The sequence below is a fragment of the Accipiter gentilis genome, chromosome 19 (assembly GCF_929443795.1).
Source record: "Accipiter gentilis chromosome 19, bAccGen1.1, whole genome shotgun sequence".
Taxonomy (NCBI): domain Eukaryota; kingdom Metazoa; phylum Chordata; class Aves; order Accipitriformes; family Accipitridae; genus Astur; species Astur gentilis.
The window spans coordinates 27,488,222-27,512,272 of NC_064898.1; the positions used below are offsets into that span (position 1 = coordinate 27,488,222).

Consider the following 24,051-nt stretch of genomic DNA (forward strand, 5'->3'; position numbering starts at 1 on the left):
CTACCCCGGTGCCAGCATCACCCCAGCAGCCATCCGTTGCTGCTCCCTGGAATGCCGCCCTTTGGCACGGCCACGTCTCACGGCCGGGATGCCCAGAGGGATGTTGTCCCGCTGCGGCAGCTCCTCCGCCACCTTCTCACCGTGAGCCCCCAAATCCTTTCTCCCTACTCGCCTTTTCGCTGTCGAAATAGCGGAGGTAGTCAGCGTCGAGCTTCACCCAGCGCTTCTGGTAGATGTAGGACCTGGGAAGGGACCAGAGCGACCCGTTGGAGGGGATGGGGTGACCCAGCTGCACCCTCCACGTTGGGGCAGGCAGCCGGGATGCAGCGGGTGCTGCAGCCCACCCGAGGCCGGTGCTGGTCCCGAGGGGACTGGGGTGCAGGAGGGGTGCTGTGAGCCCCCCGGGGCTGGAGCAGCCCCCCTCCCCGCTCACCCCTTGCCGGCCCCAGCCCCGTGGCACGGGCTGTGCCATGCCAGGCAGCCCCGGCAGCTCCGGGCTGCACCGTGCGCCCTTGAACTCGGGGCGACTCTGCTTGTGTGTTCACGCCCCAGTTGCCAAAAGCCTGGGGCCACCTCGCCATCGATCCTGCGCCGTGTCCCCAGCCCTGGTGTCACCGATGGGGACAGCGATGGGGACTTCGTGCTTTCCTCCGGGCACCAGTTAAAACATGGAGCTGGGAGAGGGGGCTGCCCCTAAAAGCCCCCCCAAATCCCTATTCGCAATTACTGCTCAGGACCTACAAGCTGGTGAGAGTTCACTCCAGGGGACACATGCCAGGCAGGGCTGGTGGCACCCTGGCCTCTTGCGTGGCAGATGGATGGGGACGAACGGGAGAGGGGGGACCCCAAGGCTGGGGCAGAGCCCCAGGGCCCCCTTCGCCCTCCCCAGCCCAGCACGCAGACCGGCCACACAGCACAGGGCAAGGCATTAAACCCTGCAGCCCATCCACCCCGGTGTCAGGGCTGCAGGAAACACCAAGCCACTTCCCACCGCTAACCCCCGCTCCGACAAGCCCTGCGATGCAGCCCCCCACCAATCCTGCACCCCCAGGGTCCCCCCCGCCGCCGTGCCAGCCCCAGCGGCTGTTGCTTAAGGGTTTGTTTGCTCGGGAAGGATTTCGCCATTGCCGCACGTGACCCCGGCGCTCGGCCTTTACGTAACCAGCAACAGCAACCAGGATTAAAAGCACTCGGCTCTCCCGCTCCCCGTCAGGAGTTCGTCCCTGTCCCATGGGGTGCAGAGACCCCCAACCCTGCTCTGACCTCCAGCTGCTTTTAGCTCCTGAGGGGTTGGGGTTTCTGGGTTTTCTTCCATTGCCTTCCCCAGGCTTCGGCTCCCCTCCAAGCAGCCGCCGGAGCAGCTTCCCCAGCTTCCCAGGGACCTTCCAGCTGCTCTCACTTCCCCAGCAGCCAGGCTGCTCGCTGCGAACAGCCCGAGCTTCCTCCTCCTCGGCAGGACTGCAGCCTCGGGGCTTCCTCGTAGCCCAGATTAAGCAGCCCCCAAATATCCCTCGTGTCTCCTGCTTGATTTTTACCCCCCAGCTGGCACGGTGGCTCGCTGACCTGGTTCAGTGTCGGGATGGGGGCAAGCGTGCTCCCTGCGTGTGCTGGGCTCACTGAGCTCGCTGGGCTTACTGGGCTCGCTGGGCTACTTGTGTTTGCTGGGCTTACTGGGCTCACTGAGCTCACTGGGCTTACTGGGCTCGCTGGGCTCTCTGCTCACTGGGCTCACTGGGCTCCTCGCCCTCGAGCACACGGACACGCACCCAACAGCTCCCGTAGTTTTACTTCTGCAACCGGGCACTCTGCAACCCAGCGGTTCTGCATCGTGAGCCGCCGGGGTTGGGGCTGGCATCCCGCAGGCGCTGCCAGCAACGTCTCCTCCCGTGGCAAACACGGCGAACGCCAAACCCGCCGGCCTCCGGCAGAGGAACCGTGGAGGCAGCGCCGTCAGTAGGAAACCAGCCCAAAACACCCCACTTCTCCCCCATCAGCTGTTTTCCCGGGTCGCTGCTATTTCAGGGCTTCCCCAGAGCAAAGGCAGCTCGTTTCCCAGTGAGACCAGCCCATGGCATGGGGCTGGGGAAGTTCGAGCTGCAGCCTTCCCTCCTCCTCCTCCTCAGCCGGCTCAGTGCTACCGTTGGTGACACTCGCTCTGAGGAAGGCCCTTTCACCAAAAATGAGCGTTTTTAACCTAAATCGGGGGGTAGGAGGGAGCTGAAGGAACCCCTTGGGATGGCTTCTCACCAAAGCAAAATTACAGCCCCCCGTGAGCAGGAATTACAGGTGGAAAAAGCAGGGAGCATCTCCCCTCCAGGGAGGGGCACCCGAGGGGGGGTCCGCGGCCCCCCAGCACGTCACTCACCCCTGCGGCGGGTTCTTGTCCAGCCACCCCGCTTTGATGGTGGGCGAGAGCGGGGCGGTGGCGGCGGTGCCTTCCATGCCGTCGCCGAGCATGCCGGGGCTGCTGCCGGAGAAAGCGGGAGCGGGCAGGCGCGGGCTGGGACCGTTGTCACTCCAGCTGCTGCCACTGCTGGGGACGAGGAGCCGAGGGAGGGGGTTAAGAGCTGGCGGTTCGCCGGGGGTGGGGGGCAGGCACGGCCCCGACACACGCTTCGGCCTCCCCTTGCCCTTCCCCGAGGCACGGGCAACGCAAGCACCGGCTGTTTGCGAGCAAGGACCCTGGTGGCAGTCCCCTTGGTGGGGGTCCCGGCACGTCCCCCAGCTCCTGGGACAGCAGACACCCGGATCCCAGCCCTGGGAAGGGGGACGGGGGCACCCCCAGGGCCACAACCCCAGATTCAGAGACGTGCAGAGTTGCTCTCTGCTCGTGCACGCACACACGCGCGCACACACACACCCCCCCCCCCATCGAGTACTGACAGTGTGTGCACACACGCATCCCGGGAAGCCGTGCAAACACGAGAAGTCTTGACCTGTGCACACACACTCCCCACCCCATGCACAAGCGCTCTCTGCCTGTGCTTACACGCACACACACACACACACCCCCACCCCCATGCACAAGCACCCCCGGGCACACGCACACATACCCCTTGCCTATACGTGTACCCACGCACGTGCATGCATCACCCGCTGTGCATGCACACACACAAAGTACCCCCACCCAGGCATTTGCATCCCGTCCACGCACACGTGCACACCCCCCCCGCACAAGCATCCCCAACTGTGCACACACACACGCACGCGCGCGTGCGCGCACGGACGACCCCTGCCCACGTGCAGGCGTACAGATTCCCCGCCCGCACGTGCACGCACACACGCGCTCCTGCCCTCGTGCGCTCACACGTGTCCCCTGCGTGTGCGCGGGCACACATACACACGCGGGGCAGACGAGCTCCTACTTGGCGGGGGGAGCATCGTAGTAATCCTCGACGAGCTCGTCCTCACTGAAGAGGCTGTTGGCGCGCAGGGACCGCGGCCGCCCCGTCACGGGCTCAGCATCCTCCTGCAGGGACAGAGGTGGTTGACGGGGGCAGCCCCCTGCCCTCCCCGCTGCCCAAAGCGGGCAGATCGCGGCGGGGTCCCCTCGCTGACCCCCTTCCCCACCTGCCCTGCACCGTGAGGGATGGGCAGGGGACAGACTGAGAAAGAGGGGACGAGATGCAAAGCCACCATCCACGGTTCCCGGCTCTGCAGATGCCCACGGTGCCGGGAGGTGCCCGGGCGCTGCCGGCCCCCGGGGAAAGGGACACGCTCCTGCCCGCAGCGGGACAGAAGCACGGCCGTAGGGAGGAGCTGAGCGCCAGGCTGGTTATTTATAGCAACCAAAAAAGTCCGTGCTTGCTGAGAAACCCTGCATTTCCCCCTCGTTGGTCAAGGGCGGACGTACGCACATGGCTGAGAGCTGTCGGGGGGGGGTGGCGGGAGCTGCAGGTTTGGGGGTGAAGGCAGGACCGGGCAGAGGGGAGCCTCTGCCAGCAAGGTGCCATGGGTGTTTATCCCCAAGCCCTTGCCCCACGCTGCAGCCCCCCGGGGCAGGGGGCGGTGGCTGGGCCAGGGTTAGAGGCAGCCAAGGCACATCTCTCCCCATCAGCCTGTTCCCAGGCGAAGGCGGATGGGGGGGGTCCAGGCACTCAGGGGTCTCTCTGGCTGCTGCAACCCCTCAAATCCATCCAGACCCACCCAAATTCAGCCTCAGGAGTGCAGGGGAGATATAAATCCCAGATCCAGGGATTAAAACCGGGCTGCGATGCTGCAGATGTCCACTAGCACGCACTCTGTGCATGCAAGTTTGCAGAGAGGTTGCCCTGCTCCCCACGGACCCTGGGGCTGCCCGTGGGCCGGTTCCAGCCCCCGTGGGAGACCCAGTGGGTGCTCGGTGAGGTGCGGACGTGCTCCTCCAACCCTAACCGGTATCTCCAAAGCAGCCCAATGCCAGCGGCTCTCCCGAGGGGACGGTGACCCCGAGGGGTCCTGCCCACTCCTGCCCACTGCCAAGCTCTGTGTTGGGACCAACCTTGTCGGCCATCTCCCCCACAGGCCCGGCTAATTCCTCCTCCCAGGCGGAGTCCTCGTAGTCCGAGTCATCTGCAAAAGCGGAGAGAAGATGCTAGGAATCATCTGGGGTGGAGTTTGAGGGGTCCCATCACCCCCTGCCACTCCCCTGCCTGTCCCCACCAGCACGGGGACGTGTCAGCGCTGGAGCCGGGCAGGGAGGACACCGGCACGGCAGGTTTCCCCCCTTGCTCTGCCCTTGGCAAACAACCGCTCCGCCGGTGCGACAACAAGGGTTTTATCAAGGAGTCTGGAGAAGAGCAGGGAAGGGCAAAGTCCTGCTGGTGGCAGCTCCCAGCACCGTCACGAGAGGGGACTCGGGTGCCACTAGCCCCAGCACCACGGCTTCATCCCGGCTCTGGTGCCTCTGCCCGGCAGCCCCTGCTGCTGGGGGGCCCCAGGGGCTTTTCCTACAACTTGTTTTGCAAGGTGGATTTCCCTCCCTCCCCCTCCATTCCTTATCAGCTGTTGGAGAGACTGGAGCAGCAAGTGGCTCTCGAGCCTGTGCACCCACGGGGAAATAAGATCCCGGAGAAGGAGAGGAGCAAGGAGCCGGTTCCTCCTCACCTACCCATGGCAGCAGAAATCCAGGACAGCAAGCACCCATCCCACGGGGGACAAGTGGCCCCAGACAGCCTGTCCCTCGCAGGCACCCTCTCCCAAAACCTGGTGATAACCTGGACGAGATTTCTCCCAAAAATCCTAATCCAGAGGATGCTGTTAACATCCAGGGAGCCCTGGTGCTGGCGGCAGGGCGAGGATGCTCCCAGGCTGCATGGGGATGAGGGGTGCGGGCAGATGCTCTCCCTGGGCATGTCCCTACAGGGACACACACCCTCCCCGCAGACTTTGCAGCACCCAAAGCTTGTTGGCTTTTGGTGCAGAGGAGCAGCCGACCCGTGGGGGCACGGGGCAGAAACAGCTTTCCTCCCTGCACCCCCCAACAGAAGGGTAACCTTTCTGTCCGTGCCTTCTCCTAGCTTTTGAAACACACCCCAGCTCCCAGTTAAACCAGTGCCCCTTCGTGCACGGCTGCTGGCCGGGCTGGACCCCGGGCAGGCACCCAGTGCCCGGCAGAGCCCTGCCCTTCCTCTTCCTTTCAGCAGAGCTATTCAAGCTGGATTGGAGCTATTAAATAAAGAGGCAGATAAAACTGAGTTATTGCTGTTACAGCCCCCAACCAGGGCTGCTCCCCAGGCGATGCCCTGGGACCAGAGCTTTGCCCCTCCATGGGGGTCCCCAACTCAGCATCCCTCCCTGCAGCTGGTGACCCCCCCGAGGAGGGGGCTGGTGGGCACAGAGAGCTTCTGAAGGCTGCACAGGGGGTCGGGGGTCCCAGCAGTGGGACTGAGAGCCGTGTCCTGCTCCTGCCGTGCTCCCCCAGCAGCCTCCAGCCCCCACCGGCCGCAGCTCGGGGTCATCTGAAGGCGTACGCTTTTAACACCCCTGATGGGTTTATTTTTCCTCCATGAATTGGTGCGGTTGATTTCCGAGTCTGTGCAAACCCTTTGCTCCCCCTCTCTGGAGAGAGGGTGCACCCAAATCCCCAGCCTGGATCTTGCACCCCATGAGAAACCCCAGCCCAGAAGGCAAAGAAGGGGATGGAGGAGGGAGAGACCCAGGCAAGGCTGGGCAGGACAGACGGACTGACTGATGGGGGAGGAAGGCACAGCACACCACCCAAGGTGGTGGTGGATGGGGAGACAGACCCAGCCAGACATCCCAAGGGAAGATTTGGGACAGGGGAAGATTTGAGGGGCCCAGGCTTGGCCCCCCTCATACTCACCGAACTCGGGCACGAAGGGGAGGTTGGCCTTGGAGGGCAGCTCCGGCGGCAGCGGGGCCGGCGGCTTCGTGCGGGGAAGGAGGACTGGCGGGGATGGGGAGACTGTCAGGGGTGCTCTGTCGGGGACGGGGACCTCCTCTTTGGCAGGGATGCTGTGGGAGAGAGGAGCAAGCGCTGCCTTACGCCGGCCCCGCACCTCCCCTGCCCTGCCTTCCAAACCCCAGCGCACCCGCGGCCATCGGCGTGGGGTCCCGGGGTGAAGAGGACCCCCAGCACAGCCAGCTTGAAACTCCCCTCAAAGGGATCAAACACCCTAAACCCCAGCAGACCCAAGCCCACAGAACAATTCCTAACAGCCTCCCACGGCAAAGGCTTCGCATTGCTCAGGTTATACCGGTGCTTTACCAGCCTGAAAATATTTTCTGGCATCCGACCTCACTTGCCTGTCGCTGCCGCTGCGGCTCAGGTTCCTTCTCTGGCTCTCAAGGACACCAGAAGCCGCCTACAGCCTTGAAGCCCACGTCATGGATCAGGTTGTGGGTTGTTTTTTTTTCCTCCTCCAGTCTAAACAACGGCGGTGCTGCTTCCTCGGCTGGTTTGCAGGTGGCCATGGGGTCCCCCGAGCGGGACGGGGGTCCCGGGGATGTTCCCTTCCTACCAGGGTCCCCGCGGTGGGGTGGGCACAGGAGATCTGGGGCAGCGAGAAGCCCTCTGGAAATGGAGCCTTGGGCTTCTCCTGGGTCAGTGAGCAGCACACCGTGCCCCCGGCCCCAAAACCTTGGCCAGGGGAGGAGAAGGACCCCGGGGACTCTCCTCCTGCCTGCAGAGCCCCTGGGAAGCCAGGCTTGACCGCTCCTGCCTCCCGTTCTCCGTTTGCTTCCTGCCTTCCCGACAATCGCAGGCAGACGGGCAATAAATAGAAACCTCTGGGGTTATGGTATTTTTAAGGGCAGGAAATTAAGAGGAAGTTTCTTCGGGGTATAAAAATATGAGGCACCTGATTGACCAGCCCTGAAGTCAGGGAGAGGGCAGAGGCGGCGGGCAGGGAGCGGGCAGCTCTGCCTGCTCCCACCCCGAACCCCTCGCAGCCCCACAGCGAGCCCCAGGGCACCCGCACGCTGGCGCCGAAGCCACCGTCCCCATCCCTGACCCCGCTACCTCCCACCGCAGCCCCGAGCCGGAGCAGCCGGTCCATGACCCATCCCACCGAGCACCGAACCCCGGCACGGCTAACGGCATCGCCCCACGGCCACGCAAGAGAAGGCTCAGCACGGCCACGGCTGCCACCAGCACCCGGCGGTCCCTGGGGACGGCCAACCCTGGTGACTCCCAGCCCCACGGCCGGTGCGCGAGAGCTTTCCCCCAGCTCGGGGGTGAGCTGCGGAGAGAAAACTTCTCCCTCGGCTGCCCGCACCGGAGCAGGGGGAGGATGGCAAGGGAGCGTTGGCTCTCCTCTGGGTCAGGCTGACCTCATTTCTCAGCAGCCATTTCCATGGGAACCAGCCACAACCATCCATACATTAGGGAATGCTGGCAAGGGAGGGCAGGGGAGCGCGGGCAGGGGAGCGTGGGCAGGGGAGCGTGGGCAGGGGAGCGTGGGCAGCGAGCTGTCCCGCAGCCCAGGGCAGCAGCATTGCTCCCAGCAGCCCCAGGCAGGGGCTTGCTGGGGTGGGGGGGCTGCCACCCAGGGGTGCGGGGACACAGGGACAGGGAGGTGACAGTGTGCAAGCCACAGAGCCCCCCCCCCCCACCCCAGGCAAGAGCCCGCCTGGGGTCTGCATCTTCACAGCCACCCAGGATGGTGTTTGCCCCCCCACCCCGGACTGGGGGTGGGGGGCTGCAGTGCCAGCCCCAAGGCCAGCAGCGAGCCGACGGTTCCCCGGCTGTCTCGTTTTCTGCAGGCATGGCGCGACGGTCAAGGACAACCTCTGTCTTGTCGTTGGGGATATCTCAGGAGGGTTTAGGAGGAAATTGTCTCCACCCCTGCCCCAGTCCTGCCCACCCCCACCCCCTGCCGGGGGCTCGCAGGACAGGCACAGATAACACCCCGGTTCCCCAAAACACCCTCCCTGATGCTCTGGCCACTCTCCAGGTCATCCCCAGCTGCCTGAGCATCCCTGGGCCTCGTGTCCCCCCACGGCTCCGTGGGGCGGCGTGGGTGCCCCATCGCCTCCTGCACCCCCTGACCCCCCCCACCCTGCAGCTGTGCCCAAAACCGATGCCGATCCTGCTCCGGGCAGGGTCAGGCTGGTGCAATGTCTGCCGTTAGAGAAGTGCCAACCGGCGCTTTATCTGCTGTCCTCCCCACCAGCAACGGCTCGGCTGGCACCCCCCCCCAGGCCAAGCTTTGGGCAGCAGGGGGGCTGCTCTCCCGTAGGCAATGCCACCTCAAAGCCAAACCACTGCCGGGGCCACCGCCACCCCCCAGCCCTGGGCAAACACAGAGAAGAAACCTTCTGCCACCACCTTTTTGGACGTCGCTCCCTGCCCTCCTACACCCCACCCCGGCGATCAACCCCCCCCCAGCTGCTTGGGGGGGGGGCCTGCTTTGCACCCCAGACCAACCCCCAGGCATGGGGAGGGGGTGCCCTCGTCGAGAGCCTCACCCCGTGATCGGGGTGCAGACGCGAGCATCCACCACTGCTGTAGGTCGGAACCATCAGTGGCCAAAATCGGCAGTGGGGGAGGCGGGGGGAGGCCCATCAAATCTGGCTGCTTTTGGGAGCTGGTGAGAAGCGCTCGGCGTCAAATGCGGTGACCACCGTCACCTCGTGGGAGGTGGCATCGCAGGCGGTGTTGTCGGACATCCCGCACCCAGCAAGGCTGAGATGTCCCCGTCACCCCCGTTCCCTGGCACAGGGATGCCCGGGGTGCACCAGCACAGTGGGACCCTGGGGGGCTGGGGGACTCACATGGTGGGACCCCAGAAGTGAACACAGCACGGAGGAAACCACAACTTGACGCTCGCCCTCGGCAGCTCAGACCCCCCCCCCAGCCTGGCCCCGAGCAGCGCTTGCAAAATGCCAACCGACCCCCCACCCCGGGCCGTTTCCCCTGGGGGGGGTGGGCAGGAGGGTGCGGGCACGGGGCCCCCGCGGGGCGGCCACCGCAGCAGCCAAACCCCACGCCGCGAGCGAGGGGCCAGGAGGAAGCGCCGGGGACCACGGCGGTGCAGCCGGAAGCGAGGAGAGCCGGGTGGGTGGCATCACCCCAAAAATGCCGGGCTGCCGCAAAGGCCCCCACCGCACCGCCGGGTCCCTCATCTTGCCCCAGGCTGCCTGCGCAGGCGGGGATGCCTCAGCTCTTTCCTGGACCTCGTCCTCAGACATCCCTCCCTTGGGGGCGCCCCCGCCTCCAGGGGGGGTTTATGGTGAGGGGCTCATCCCCCCACAGAGCCAGGGCTGCCAGGGCCAGACCCACGCAGCAGCCTCGGTGCCTGCTGGCAAAGCAGCCGGGCAGGAGCCAGAAATGCTGGCATCAGCCTGGATGCAGCAGGCGTCACCCCCAGGATGGGCAAGCATCACCCTGACGTGGGCAAGCACCACCCCAGTGCGGGCAAGCATCATCCAGACATGGGCAAGCACCACCCCAATCTGGGCAAGCATCATCCAGACATGGGCAGGCACCACCCCAATGTGGGCAAGCATCATCCAGACATGGGCAAGCATCACCCTGACGTGGGCAAGCACCACCCCAGTGCGGGCAAGCATCATCCAGACATGGGCAGGCACCACCCCAATGTGGGCAAGCATCATCCAGACATGGGCAAGCATCACCCTGACGTGGGCAAGCACCACCCCAATGTGGGCAAGCATCCTCCAGACATGGGCAAGCATCACCCCGCTGCTTTAGGTCCCTGGGTGGGCCGGCAGCATCCCCCACAGCCCCAGGGACCTCCGTGCTCACCAACCGCAGGCAGCCCAGGGCAGGTCCCCAAACGTCGGGGCAGGGGAAGGTGTTTCGGGGCCGGCAGCAACACCCCTGCGGCCGTGGGGTTCCTTCGGTCCCAGCCAGTGGGCACCCCGGTGCATGTCACCGAAGCTGGGCACCCCGTTACCCCCGGGGGAGCCCAGGGAGCTGCAACGCAGGCGGCTCACGGAGCATCCCGGCACATGCCAAACCGCACGCGGAGCCGGGACCACGGCTCGCCGGTGGCCGAGCCTGCTCCAAACAGCCGCCGTGGGCTGACTCACGCCTGCGCCCGCCTGAATGCACCCCTTGTCTGGGCTGGCACTCCTGCACCGCCGCACCTCCTCCATCACTGGGCCTGGCTGGGCACCGGCACCGACACCGGCCCCAAACAGACCCGGTGCCCGTGCACGCACCCATCACCAAGGCCCAGCACAAGGCCATACCCTGCTGTATACATCTGCTATAGGAACCAAGCACCAGTTTGTACATACCCTGCTGTATACATCCGCTATAGGAACCAAGCACCAGTTTGTACATACCCTGCTGTATACATCCGCTATAGGAACCAAGCACCAGCTTGTACATACCCTGCTGTATACATCCGCTATAGGAACCAAGCACCAGCTTGTACATACCCTGCTGTATACATCCGCTATAGGAACCAAGCACCAGCTTGTACATACCCTGCTGTATACATCCGCTATAGGAACCAAGCACCAGCTTGTACATACCCTGCTGTATACATCCGCTATAGGAACCAAGCACCAGCTTGTACATACCCTGCTGTATACATCTGCTATAGGAACCAAGTATGTGCCTGCTATAGCAACCAAGCACCAGCGTACTGGATATATATGCTAGAGTAACCAATTAACTTATCCATACCCTACTGTATACACCCACAACAGCAATCAAACGTCAGCACATACATACCCTACTGTATGTATCCACTGTAGCAGCAAGGTATATATGCTACCGTATACACCCACTGCGGTTACCAAGCCCCAGTGCATACGTGCCCTGCCATACATACCCACTGCAGTAACCAAGCACCAGCGCATGTACTCGAGGATATACTTATGCATCATTTATACCCGTAATGTACACACTACACGTGCACCAGCGCACGCAGAGCACTGGGGCCCCGCTGTCCCCCAGGAGCCTCAGCGGAGCCTGATGAGCGCAAACTGCTCAGAAACAGCCCAAACCGCTGGGGCAGCCATCCCTCTGTCCCGGCGGGCGCTGCTCAGCCGCCGGCACCCGGCGAGGAGGACACCCGTCCCCTCCGGCGCTGGACACGTCGCTGCCAGCTTGAGCCGAGCCGAGTCAGAGCGTGGCCGGGCGCCCGTCGGCCCTGGCACGCAGCTCGCAGGGGGCCTGTGCGGACCCCGCAGCCGGTGGGCACGGCTGGGCCATCACCGAAATCCCCGGGGGGCAAATCCCAGCCCCAGAGCTTGCAAAACCTTCCCGGTGCCACGCCGGAGCTGGGCACCGCCTGCTCGCCGCTGAGCCCCGGGGCAGATGCCCACGTCCCCCAGGGGAGCAGGAACTGGTTGCGGGGGGGCATAAATGTGATCCAGCTGCTTTTGGAGCCACCCAAACTTTCAGCATCTGCAAAATCCTGCGGCAAGGTGTTCCCCGGCCCAGCTGCCCCCAGGGGAGCCCAAGCAGCTCCCGACACCCCCCCCAACCCCGGAGCAGCCCCGGCCACCCTCCACGATGGCGTGCGGAAAGTGCCGTGACAACATCTCTTCCCTCTTTGGGGAAGCCAGGGCTGCCGGGGACCTGCCCCGCAAACCACCCTTTTCCCACCGTGCCGTGCCGCGCCACCGCAGCCGGCGACCCCCAGCCCCGCACCCCCTTACGGGGAGCAGCTCTCCCCGCTCGGCCCCCCCCGTTCGATCCACCGGCCCCCGAAAGCGCAGGCAGGGGCAGGAAACACTCGAGCGAGCAAAAGGAGGCGAGACTCGCGCCTCGCAGCACGGGCAGCGCTCGCTTCCCGTGCAAAACTCCCACCAGCCCCGCTCCGCTGCCATCCTACCAACGCCGCCTCGCACCCAGCGCGGTGCCAGCGGTGACGTCCCTACCTGGGAAGGCAGCGGGGATCCCTGGCAGGGCCTGATCCGGCGTCGCCGGGAACGTCCGGCGAGGCCGGCCGGCGATGCCGGCGAGGCCGGTTGGGGAGCGGAGCTCGTCACCCCGAGCACTTCCTGCACCGCGCTCGACCGCGAGCAAAAAACTTCCTGAGCTGGCCAAAGTGGTGGCACGGCCGGCACCAAACCGGTGGGCACCGGCCTTGCCGGGCACCGGCATCCCCCCGGCCAGGGCAGGATGGAGAGTGGCTCCGGGGGGATTTTTGGGGACCACCTCGGTGCGGAAAGGCAGCGATGGGGACAGTCCCCGGGGCTGCCAGGAGGGACACCGCTTCGGCGGTGATCCGGAGCCCCCGGAGCCCCGGGAACAGGCGCTTGCCCACCCCATGGGGTGCCAGCCCCCCCCTCCAGCTGAGCCCCCTCCCCAGCTTGGCATCCCAGCCCGCTCCCTGGCTGCATCGGCGCCAGGCAGGGGGCAAAGCGCGGGCCGGGGGGGTCATCTCTGCCTGCCTCAGCCAGGCAAGGGCAGGGGTTCTGCCCCCAAAAAGCCTGCCGGGGCACAAGGATGGGCAGCTGGGGGGGGTACAGCCACTGTGCCCCCCCCCCCCGTTCCCGTCCTGACTGCACAGACACCTCGGGGCAGGGGGGGTCTCATCCACCACCATCACCCAGGGCTGAAGAGATGGGACAAACACCCCCCCCCCCCCAGAAGCAGGGCTCTGCCTCCCCTTGGGGACCAGCCAGACCCCCCCAGCTCCAGCAGCACATTCCTCAGGTTTGGGGGGGCCTGGGGAGGCAGGGGGGCACGTGCTCTCACCCAGGGTCTATTCTCCCCCCCCCAGACTGCCAGAACCCCACTCCCACCCCTGGTTCCATGCCCGCCTGCTGTTCTGCAGGATTTTGGGGTGCAGCAGCTGTGGCACGGTGAGGGGGCGGGGGGGGGGGGCTGGGTTAGGGGAGGTCATGCCGTGGAAGCTGCAGCAAAAGCAGCGCAGCCTCGGTGCAGCAAACCCTGTTTTTGCAGGGAGGTGCTGCGGCTCAGCGCGTGGGGGGGGGCGGGGGGGAGCACCAGGGTGGGGGGACATCACGGGAGGGCTGCGAGCGCTGCTTTCGCCAAACCCCAGCCTGTTCTCTCGTGTCATCCGGCCGCACCAGCCGGCAGCTGCCTGCTCCCCCCCCGCGCTGCGGTTTGCTGTCTGCCCCCACAGGGTGTGACGAGTTCCTCGGGCCTCAGCGCTGCCCGCGCTGCAGGCAGGGCTATGACGGGGGTCTGCATGCCCACTCGCTGCCAGGCACTGGATGGGGGGGGGGGGGGGGGGGGGAGAAGCCCAATCCCAGGACAGGCTGGGGTGACCGGGGAGGGGGGGGGCCTAATCCAGCCTGTATAACAACCCCTGAGAGGCGCATTGAACCTGGGAGTGAAACGAGCCGCAGACCCCTGCACTCACGGGGCCCGTGGTCAGGATTTGGCCCCTGTACGCTGGCCGTGCATCCCCCCACGCATCCCCCCGAAAAGGGGATGGGGACAAAACTGGGGTGTCCCTGGAGGTGACACCCCCCCCCCCCGGGACAGTGTGACACTAGAGGGCATTGCTGTCCTGGACAAGAGCAGCCACAGCTCCTCTCATGCCCCCCCCCAACCTGCTTGGGCCCCCCAGGAGATGTGCTGGGGATGGGGGACAGGTACCCCAGGGGGATGTGCTGGGGTCTCTGGGGGGGTACCCCCAGGCAACCCACGCCATCACCACGTGCACCCACCTGAGGGTCCCACTCACATCACAGCAGCCCCCCAAGGGGACCCTGCCTCCTCGGGGCACCCCCAGGCTCAGCACCCACCCCCCCAACTCCTACAGCCCCCTTACCTCCTCTGGGACACGGCCCTTGGGGGCAGCACCGGCGGGCGGCTGGGCGGCGGGGGGGTCTTCAGGGACTGGCACTTGCCTTCCAGCTGGTGACGCTTGGCCGGCAGCGGTGGCAGGGGGGGTCTCGCCCTGCTTTCGGCCAGGGGCTTCTCAGCCACGGTTGGTGGCGAGGGCAGCTCCGGGGCCGGGGGGCGGCTGCGGGGCACGAGTTGGGGCTCGGGGCTGCCGCTCGTTAGCGACGGGGAGAATTTGACGGGGGGGCGACAGCCCACCCTGGGTGGGATGGGTGGGGGCAGCTGGGTGAAGTTCGCACCCCCCTCCGGCTCTAGGAGCGGGGACCCACTGGGCACCGCCGGGCACGGGGGATCCGGCTGCTCCGGCTGCCCCAGCACCGCTGCGGTGCTCAAGCGGAAGATATGGCGTTTCATGGGCACGGGTCTTCTGACGGGGGGTTGAGGGGTCCCGGCGGGCAGGGTGGTCTCGGCAAAGGCTTTCTGGAGTCCCAGGAGGATGCGGCGGCGGTGGCCGGGCAGCACCACGCCGAGGCGGGTAAGCGCCTCGTCCGTCAGCGCCCGGCAGTCCCACACCGTCCACAGCTCGCTCTGCTGGAAGCTCTCCACGTACTGGTCGAGGTGGAGGGCCGCCAGCCAGGCGGCCACAGGCAGAGACCCCCCGTCCTCCATGGTGGGGGCCTGGCCGCAGAGACCCCACGCCGCTCAGTGCATCTCCTGCGCCCGGCAAGGCTCAGGACGGCATCAGAACCTGGGGACGGAGAGAAGCGGGGATGAGTGGGGGGTCAGGATCAGTCCCAAACTATGCACCAGCTGAAGCCCAGGGGCCCAGAAGTACGATTTCCCAGTTCAGCAGTGTGGTTTTCAGAGGGGCCTCCTCGCCTCCGACCCCCCTGTGTCCCCAGCAGGACCTGGCACTCGGGCACCGGCACCTCCCCTGAACCGAGGGGGCTGCAGGGATCCGGGAACGCCGGGGGGTCCCGATTTAGGCCTCTAAATGTAGATGCCATCCCCACCGAGGCTTGCCAGATGACGGCATCACGCGGCGCCGGCACGCTCCCCGGCCGCAGCATCACGCCGGGAACTGCTGGCTGCCCCCCCAAGGGCTGTCACCACCCCCCCCCCCAGACTCAGCTCCCTCCCACAGCCCCCATTTACACCAGCACCAGGATCCGACCCTGCGCAGGAGGGCATGTGGTCTCCCAGAGGATGCTCGGGCAATTATGGGCTAATCGATGGGGAGCGGAGGCGATGCATCAATAGCTGCAGAGCTCCTGCAGATGGGCAGACAGCCACCCCCCCCAGAGCCCCCCGCTCTCCCTGCCCTCAGCCTCTGCCTGAGCGAGCCCAGATGGAGGGACAGAGATGGACGGATCCAGAAGGCTGCACCTCACCAATGCCAGACAAAGCCTTTGCATGGCAATGGGATGCTGAGAGGAGCCCCCATCCCCTCTCCCGGGCCGTCCCCAGCCCCATCAAACCCACAGGTCCCAAAATGTTGTCTCCCAAAGCCCCACGAGAGCAAGCGCAAGCTCTCGCTGGCTCACAGCCTGCCTGGTCCTCGGTCGGTCTTAAATCTGGTTTAGGGGTGAGCTCAGGGCTTTAGGAGAGGGGCCAGATCCTGATCTCGTCATGCAGACACGGTCCTTGCTGCCCACTGGTCCCAGCCCAGGCAGCTGGAGACCCTGACCCAAACACCCACCGAACCCCACGGGCCCCCCCACGGCATCACTCCCCAGCTCCCAGCCTGGTCCCGGGGTCCGGGCAGGCACACGAGCCCCGGGTAGGAGGCAGACCCCAGCCGCGCTGGCACACGGGCTGCGCTCCTCCCGGCACTGCCGGTGACCCTGGCGCACATCTTATTTTGGGTTTGCCAGAGGCTTTTTTAGACCTGCTAAATAAGAGGCAGAGGATTTCCTGGTGCTGTAAATACGCCAATCGTGAAATCTGCCTGTCAGAGTCACATTTTCTCTGACTCAGGCAGCTCTGACCCCTCCAGCCAGCACTTGTGGTTTCGGCAGCGAAGACGGTCGAGCGGCTGCCGCTCCTGCCTAATGCGAGCAAAGTGTATGACAGGGCAAGGCTGGTCGTCCTCCCGGCACTAACCGGGCACAGCCGAATCCGGCAGACCCCCGCAGCGCTGTGAGGCCCTGGCTGGCAGCAGGGCTCACCCGGCGGCCCCCACGCCTCCAGACACCGGCATCCCGGCGTTGCCACAGGGGTCCGGCCACAGTGCCTCTTCCCCGGCACCTCCCGGCACAGCTTGGCTTTGCTTCAGGCTGCAAAAGCCGTGCGTCCATCTCCTGCCAAGGAAGGAGCAACGGGGACACCGGGGCTAGCTGTCACCCAGGGCTCCTTGCCAGCTGCACCAGAGAAACCAGCAGCACCCAGGACCTTCCCACTGGTTTCAGCCAACCCAACCAGCAGCACAAAAATCCCTGAAGCAGCATAAAACCCGACAGGCCACGCACACACAGACCAGCCCTTTTCCTCTCCCACCCGTGCAGCTTAAAAAAAAAAAAAAAAAAAAAATTTACTCTTAAAAATAGACAAGTGACGGTGCTGGGTGACATCGCTGTCACAGGACGTCTGCTGCTGCCTGCGCAGGCAGGCTCCTTCCCCAGCCGGTCACTGCCTGCGACACGCTTCTTGGCAAAACCCCACGGAGGAGCCGAGGGAAACGCGGTGGCACCAGTGGGGGGGTCCCACGCGTGTCCCCTCCCAGCAGGAGCCAAGGAGTCACCGCGAGCATCACACGTAGCCACGGCCCCGACCCAGCGAAGCCGCGGTGGGACAGACCCATCTCCGGCAGCCAGGAATTTGGGGTGGCATGGGGGTGGGCGTGCATCCATGAGCCCCCCCACCCCCGGGCACAGCGTGCAGCCTTGCCGGGAGGAGGAGAGTACGCAGCGGTGGCACCGGCGGCACCAGTTTCACCACCGGTTCTGCTTTTGCACCAAGTGGGAAGCGGATGGGTTTGTGCCACGCGGCCGATGTGGGACGCCTCTCCCCGTCCCCCCCCACCCCAGGACGGACCCTGTGCCGCTGCGAGGCGAGAGCTGCACCCGCCGGGCGCTCACCTCCGCTCGCCACCGGCACAACCCCGGCACCAGGCACGTGCCGGCGGAGTGCCGGGGCGGCCGCGGGGCCTCGCCGCTGCTCGCCGGGGACGGGGACGAAGCTCCAGCGAGGGACCCAGCGGGTCCCTGGTGCAGCAGGCTGGCAGCTCACCATCGCCCTTCGCCCTCGCCCAGTAAATCATTCATCAGGACCTCGCTGGGCTCCTTCCTCCGGTCACTGGTCATTTATAACCTCTGTCCAAAAAGAGACGAGGAAACTCCAGAAACAAAATCAACCCGGAGAGCCGCCGTAACCCAACCAGGTGTCGGGGACCTGGGGGGGGAGGGATCACCCCAGCCCTCGCCCCCGCCACCCCTTTCGGCTCTCAAATCCTTGGCGTGCTTACCCACCGCATTCCTCCCCGGGATTAGGCAATGCCGCCGAAGCTGTTTTGTAAGAGACTTAAAGGCTGTAAGAACGGCGTGACGAGGGGCAGGCGAGGGCTGTAAACCACCCCCAGGACTGGGGCAGGGATGGGCAGCTGCCTGCAAACCGGGAGGATGAGCCGGGATGCCGAAACACACCGCAGGCTTGTAGCAGCCAGGGACAGACCCCGCCAGCCCCATCCCAAGCCCGCACTGCCTTCGGTCTCCCCGTTCTGGGGATGGAGGACCTGGGGTGACCGGGGATGGTCCCCATGGTCCCCATAGTCCAGACTGAGGGGCTCGGCCATCCCCTCTGCTCTCAAACAGGGGTGCTGGCAGCTTTTCTGCGGGGCTCCCACAGCCGCCACGTCCTCACCAGCCCCACTCAGATGTCCCCAACCTAGCAGAGGGGTTTGGATGCTCTTTTTCCCCGGCCACCTGCATGTGAGCCCCAGGAGAGCCGAGCATCGTGCCGGGCTCCTGGGGCTCAGCCTCCCGCGAGGTACCAGGGACCCCCTCCCCATCCACCCCCATCCCTGCACCAGCATCCCCAGCCTCGGGGCACATCCTGCGCCCACAGCTCCTTTTCCAAAGTGGAGTCAAGCAAGAAAACGGCCGTGGCCTCCCCTTCGCAGCCACCCCACCTGGGATCCCAGCCCACGCCAAAGCCTTGCCCTGGCTTTGCTTGCCGGCGGTGCCGGCCAGTGCATCGGCTGCCAAGCAGCACCGCCAGTGTGCACAAGTGGCCCCGGCACGCACCGCAGCAAACCAGCTGCTCCATTTCAGGTTCGCCCAACGCCATACACCACAGCTTTCCTGCCCAAGGGTCTGCTCCGGGGTTACCCACCCCTGGGTGCCACACGCGGGCACGGGCAGGAGACCCCAGGGATATGCCCGTCCTTATCCCGCTGCTGCTGTCGGGGCCGTGGGTTTCCCATCCTACAAACCAGAGGCAAACAGCCACGGGCAGCGGGAGCACGAACAGCAGTAATGAAGGCCAGGCTCATTAGATTAACGAGCTGTGTATGGGATGGGAAGGGCAGTGGTCTCTGATTGGGGGTGGCCGCCGAGCATGCTGCCTTCACCGGCTCCGGTGAAGCCTTGACCACCGCAGAGGTGACTGCGCGCAGCCCCCTGCACCCTTGCCGCCCTGCAGCACCCAGCTAAATCATCGTTTTACCCCTAATGAGGTGCCAGGAAATCAAGCAGTTTGACCAGGGCCAGTCGGTGCATCAGTGGCAGAGCTGCACTTGCGGCAGCACCATCCCTGGGCATCGGCAGCCGCACCGTGGCTGCCCCATGGCTCTTCCCTGCCCATCCCTTCGAGGGCACCTGGGCTAGCGGTCACGAGCTGGAGGAAAACCGGCACAGGAGCCCGTCAGGTGTGCAGCACCCGCTTGATAGGTCTCATTCCCATCCCAATTCCTCCTCCAGCACCGGCAACCCGGCAGGCGGGGGAGGCAAACCCTGCCTACACCCTGGCGTTCCCCTTTCCCAGGCTTTTGGGCTCGTTAATCAAAGAGAGCTAATTAAAGCGGGCAAAGCATGGTACCTTGGCTCAGCTGCAGGAGGCAGATGGGCGAGGTGGCCGATGTACCAGCAGCCCATGCCCGGCTCCCCGGAGGCTCGCGGAGGGGTCTCTGCCCGCCCAAGGACTTCCTCAAACACCGCCTCGGCAATCGGGAACTTGCCGAAAAGCCGAGCCGGGCGTTACGAGCCCAGTGCGCGGGGGGACGTGTTGCAATAACGGCCCCTCGCTCGCAGCTCGCCACCGCGCTGCAAGAGCTCTCCGGCCCCGGCAAAACCCGTGTTATCTCAGTACGGCCGAGAAACGCCGACTGCAGCCGCCACGGGAGAGGAAGAAGCCGGACCCTGGTACCAGATGAGCCCTGGCTGACGGCAAGACGGGGCAGGGCCTTCAGCAAGAGAGGAAGGAAGAAACGGGGAGGGTGGTCCCCGGAAAGCCGCGCGGCATGGCACGGCTCCCCGGCACTGCGACGGGGACCGGGGCACCGAGGATGGGGTGTCCTGGGGCCAGCAGGACAAGCCGAGCCCCGGCCACCAGCAAGGAAGGGACGAGTGGCCGGGTGGCTGCTGCGTCCCCACCACCCCAGGAGCCCCACGGACCCCCCGGGAGGGCAGCGAGCCCTCACCCATGGGGGTCCCGGTGGGCGCCGGGGACACGGAGCCAGGTTGTGGGGGGACCTGTGGGAACGGGAATGGCCATCAGTGGGAGGGGGGTTACCCAGCCCCCATATCCCTGGCTGCATTGGGCAACCAGCCTCGCACCAAGGTGATTTTTACCCCTTTCTGCCTCGATTAAGAAAGGATCCGCAGCCGGGACCATGGCCATCCTAGACGGGGCCGATGTCCCCAGTGTCCCTGCAGGAGCCGGGGACAGACCCAGCCTGGCCGAGGAGCCCAGGACCGACTCGCCTGGGCCCAGCCACAGCCACCACCGCTCTCGGCTGGGAATCGAAAGCGCCACATCCTCGCACCGAAACTTGCCGACGCGAATCCTCGGCTAGCAGAGAATGCCCAAAAGCAGAAGCAGGGGCCGGGGATCGTACCGAGCCTTGGCTCCCAGCAGCACCGCACCCCAGAGACCTCCCACCGAAACTACTCCAGTGCTTCACCTCGGCAGAGTCCCATCAGTTCAGCAGCTGCAAAGGTCTCACTTTGGGAAGATGAGGCTGTTTCGTTTTCAAGATCTCACCGTGGAGCACAGGCCAGTAAATACAACATGCAAATAATATTCAAAGACACCAGGCCTCAGGCAGCATTCAGAAATCAAGTTAAATCTTGCAAAGTCATCAAAATCTAGGGGTGGAAAAGGTTCTTCAGAGCCTCTTCCTGCTGCCAGTGATTCAAATCTCAAAGTGCTTCATGTTTAAGCAGCCGGGACGGTACCCCAGCCTCGCTGCAGGCTGCTCAGCTTGCTTTACAGCTCCTACACACCGTGCCTTCCTCCAAGGGTGCCACTAGCTGCCAAGCTCCCCGTGGTGGGAACTGCCCGAAGGCGGCTGTGCACAGAGGTGAGGGGTGTGCATGGAGATGTGGGATGTGCACGGAGATGTGGGGTGTGCACGGAGATGTGGGATGTGCACGGAGATGTGGGGTGTGCACGGAGATGTGGGGTGTGCACGGAGATGTGGGATGTGCACGGAGATGTGGGATGTGCACGGAGGTGAGGGGTGTGCACGGAGATGTGGGATGTGCACGGAGATGTGGGGTGTGCACGGAGATGTGGGATGTGCACGGAGGTGAGGGGTGTGCACAGAGATGTGGGATGTGCACGGAGATGTGGGATGTGCACGGAGATGTGGGGTGTGCACGGAGATGTGGGATGTGCACGGAGGTGAGGGGTGTGCACAGAGATGTGGGATGTGCACGGAGATGTGGGATGTGCATGGAGATGTGGGGTGTGCGTGGTGGTGAGGAGTGTGCACAGCTGATCGGGGTGTGCACAGTGGATTGGGGTGTGCACGGTAGCGTGGGGAGCACACGGCAGCTGAGGGGGTGCACGCCTGGTGCCCAGGAGCAGTGCAGCAGCTGGGCCGTGCTGGAGGGAAGGCAGCGGCACAGGGAGGAGAGGGCAGCAGGAGAGAAAGCCGTGAGCCGAGACAACGCCAACCCCGCTCCTTGGGATGGGGCAGCTCGTGGGGCGCTTCCCCCTGCTCCGACATGCAGCGGGAGGAAGGTGATGAGGAGGGCGATGAGGAGGGTGTCAGGGACAAGGGGGCAGGGAAACGAGGGGTTCCTCATTTCCCCAAGGTCCTGCCCGTGTTTCCCTTCTCCCCCTGGAAGTAAAACCCAGGAAGGTGAAGTGTGCCCTGGGCTGCGGCATGAACGAGGGAACCTGAGCTCCTGGCATCCCCTCCCAGGGCATCGCTGCCTGCCTTGCAAAGCTAGCCAGAAAAGGGGGCAAATCCAGCAAAAAAAGGAGCAAAACCAGCAAAAGGGGGGCAAAACCATACAGCAACTGATGTCCCTGCCCACTGAGCCCCGACCAGGATGCTCTCAGCTCCTGACACACTTTCTGGCAGCCGCCTGCAAAATAGGTCAGGAAACTGTACCCCGCATGCACAGCCCCCCCCAGCAGCCCCGCTGGGACGGTGCCGAAACACCGGCTGCAAGCTGAGGATGCCCCCGTGGAGCACCGGTCCCGGGGGGGAGCACGACACCAGCGTCCTCCGTGGGGATCATCCACGGCACCCAGCGCGCAGCACCAAAACCAGGCCGGTCCCTGTTTTGCCTTCCTGTAAGTGGGAAGTGAGAGTCTCTTGGTGGGGGGCTTGACCGCTCTGGCTGTGGCCGGTGGGGGGGCCCTTTGCCGGCCCCGCTGCCCTCCCGCCTCCTCTTCTTCCTCCTCGGGGTGCAGTGGGCACCCGCGGCACAGACGCAGCTCACCCCCAGGGCCACCCAAAAACCTCTGCCTGGAAAGAGCCAGCTCATGGGGGTGCAGCAGCACCCAGACCCCCTCCACCGTGCCGGGGCCACCTCCCGTGCATCCCTGGTCACCGCAGCACCGCCCGGGCAGCCCTTTGGCAAGGACAGAGCCAAGCCACGGCGCGCGGATGCTACCGGCGGGGACCCCCCCAACCACATGCACCCGCTCCCCCCTTTGCAAAAGCCTTTCTGCACAACCAGCCCCCCCGCCCCCATCACCTGCAGTTTTGGGGTGTCCAAGTGCCATCCCGGCCACTCCCTGGGTGCCCCAAACTAGGGCACCATCGCCTGCCCGCACCCTGGGCCGGCAGCACGGGCAGGAGGAGGAGGAAGGCCATGCCGGGGACGGGGGGGCACGGCAGCACTTTCTAACCTGTCCTGGCCAGGCGGGAAGCCCCAAATTATTTTTAGACTATTTTTTCCCCTGAAGCGTGACGTTTGTGCTGTCGCAGGCAGAAGAGCAGGCAGGGAGACACCGACTCGGGCCACCCCCTGCCACATTCCACCTGCTGCTACGGCGGGTTCTGGCTCTGCGTTTTAACGATTTAACAGCTCGCATCCATCTGCAAAATTTCCCGGAGCACTAACACCCTGACAGCCACGGGGTCCCTGCTGCAGGACACTCGCCAGAGCCACCCGAAGCCCCCGGCATGCGGTGACAGTGCCTGTGACCCTCCCAGGCTGATGGAACAGGACTTGATTTGCTGGGGGGGGGACACACCAGATGTGTGGCACAGGGTGGTAAAAATAGGGATGCGGCAACCATGCTGCCCTGCCCGAGAAGAAGAGCCATGAGATGCTGGCATGGAGCAGCATCACCCCCTGCCTCCTCCCAGACACCCCCAAAATACCCAGAGCTCACCCCCTTGGTGGGTTTTCTAAGTTCTGGCGGCAAACGACCCACTTTCAGGGTGGGGGGACAGGGGACGTGGGGTACGGAGGGATGCAAAAGTCCAATATTGCTATAAATATCCCCATCCCTGATGTCCCGGCTGCTTCCCATAACAGCTCGGCCCCGGTAGCCGCTGCCGCAGTGGGGGGCACCCCCAGAAAACAACCGGCAGCTTGTGGAGGGGCTTTCCCCGGCGCAGACATGGCCTTCCTCCCGACAGGGTCCTGGGACCCCAGGACAGCCCGGAGAGAGCTGCCGGCGAGCCCTGGCACGGCCACCCACCCGCAGCACCCGGGTCTGCTGCATGGCACCAGCCCACGCCTTCAAAGGCTGTTTTTTTAGGGGTGAACGCTGCAAATTAAAATTGCAGCCCCCGCAGTGGTGCCGAAGCCCTGCAGACCTCCCCCCGGCGCGAGGGACCCCCCCCCCAGGCAGGCACGGCCCCCAGCCCCGCACCCCCGAGCATCGTCCCGATGGCCCCGGGGACGCGGCGGCAGCAGCAAGGCGACACAAGAAGCCGGCTCGACGTTACCAGAGGACGAAGCAGCGACCGTCCCGGTTCTAGCCGCGCAGCGCCGGCAGCCTGTGCCCGAGCAATTCTTCAGGCCTCGCCAGACATACCACGACGCGGTGAGGAGGAGGAGGAGGAGGAAGGCGAGAGAAACCCGCCGGCGGCATTGCCCGGCGTTTGGGAGCTGTTGGCGGCGATCGGCGCTGCACGGGCGCTGCTGGCAGGGATCCTGGCAGGGATCCCGGCTGCCCCGGCAGAGCCGCAGCTGCCGGCGTTGTTTGGCCGTGAATTGGGACGCGCCGAGCTGGTTCTCAAACAGAAAACAAATCTGCCAGCCGGGCCCTCGGGGTTCCGCTCTCCTGGGCTTCACCGCTCCGTCACCGGCCCCAGCCCCGCCAGTGCCGCCCCGGCGTCCCTGGTCATGTCCCTCACCCCACCAGGCACGGCTCTTGCTGCACCTCGACTCCCCGGGGTGGCCCGGGGACACGGGCTGTCGGCACAGTCGGGGGTCCCAGGGGACCGGGATTGAGCT

General features: G+C 65.2%; 2 protein-coding genes across 14 annotated transcripts in view; one reads left to right on the top strand and one right to left on the bottom strand.

Annotated features, from left to right (window-relative positions):
* Window positions 1-19,315, bottom strand: part of ARAP1 (ArfGAP with RhoGAP domain, ankyrin repeat and PH domain 1) — a 38,741-nt gene extending 19,426 nt beyond the window's left edge. For 2 of the 7 annotated variants that reach the window (XR_007508834.1, XM_049823126.1), the window contains exons 1-7: window positions 19,220-19,315; window positions 14,172-14,933; window positions 6,305-6,456; window positions 4,481-4,551; window positions 3,366-3,469; window positions 2,366-2,533; window positions 173-242 (exon numbers count right to left, since the gene is read on the bottom strand). Coding sequence is in view for 6 of the 7 variants with exons in the window: in XM_049823126.1 (XP_049679083.1) it covers window positions 173-242; window positions 2,366-2,533; window positions 3,366-3,469; window positions 4,481-4,551; window positions 6,305-6,456; window positions 14,172-14,854 (1,248 nt within the window). In the remaining variant the exon portion in view is untranslated. Of the gene's footprint in view, window positions 1-172; window positions 243-2,365; window positions 2,534-3,365; window positions 3,470-4,480; window positions 4,552-6,304; window positions 6,457-12,303; window positions 12,401-14,171; window positions 14,934-17,262; window positions 17,331-19,219 lie in introns of those variants that run through there. The other 5 variants (XM_049823124.1, XM_049823121.1, XM_049823123.1 and 2 more) reach the window with 4 other exon arrangements.
* A 1,220-nt stretch (window positions 19,316-20,535) lies between these two features.
* LOC126048297 (uncharacterized) lies at window positions 20,536-23,375 on the top strand. 7 transcript variants are annotated; one of them, XM_049823134.1, is made up of 3 exons: window positions 20,536-20,702; window positions 20,798-20,854; window positions 20,931-23,375. In XM_049823134.1, exons 2-3 carry the CDS (start codon window positions 20,824-20,826, stop codon window positions 21,806-21,808), a joined length of 909 nt encoding a protein of 302 aa, XP_049679091.1. In that variant the 5' UTR covers window positions 20,536-20,702; window positions 20,798-20,823; the 3' UTR covers window positions 21,809-23,375. The 7 variants fall into 7 exon arrangements, with proteins under 7 accessions (XP_049679091.1, XP_049679084.1, XP_049679089.1 ...); XM_049823127.1 differs by having other exon boundaries at window positions 20,687-20,702; window positions 20,741-23,375; XM_049823132.1 differs by having other exon boundaries at window positions 20,687-20,702; window positions 20,798-23,375.
* Window positions 23,376-24,051: the final 676 nt, after the last annotated feature.

Coding starts and splice junctions, on each gene's coding strand:
- LOC126048297 (XM_049823127.1), top strand. CDS start 20,741: ATGTGGGGTGTGCACGGAGATGTGGGATGTGCACGGAGATGTGGGGTG.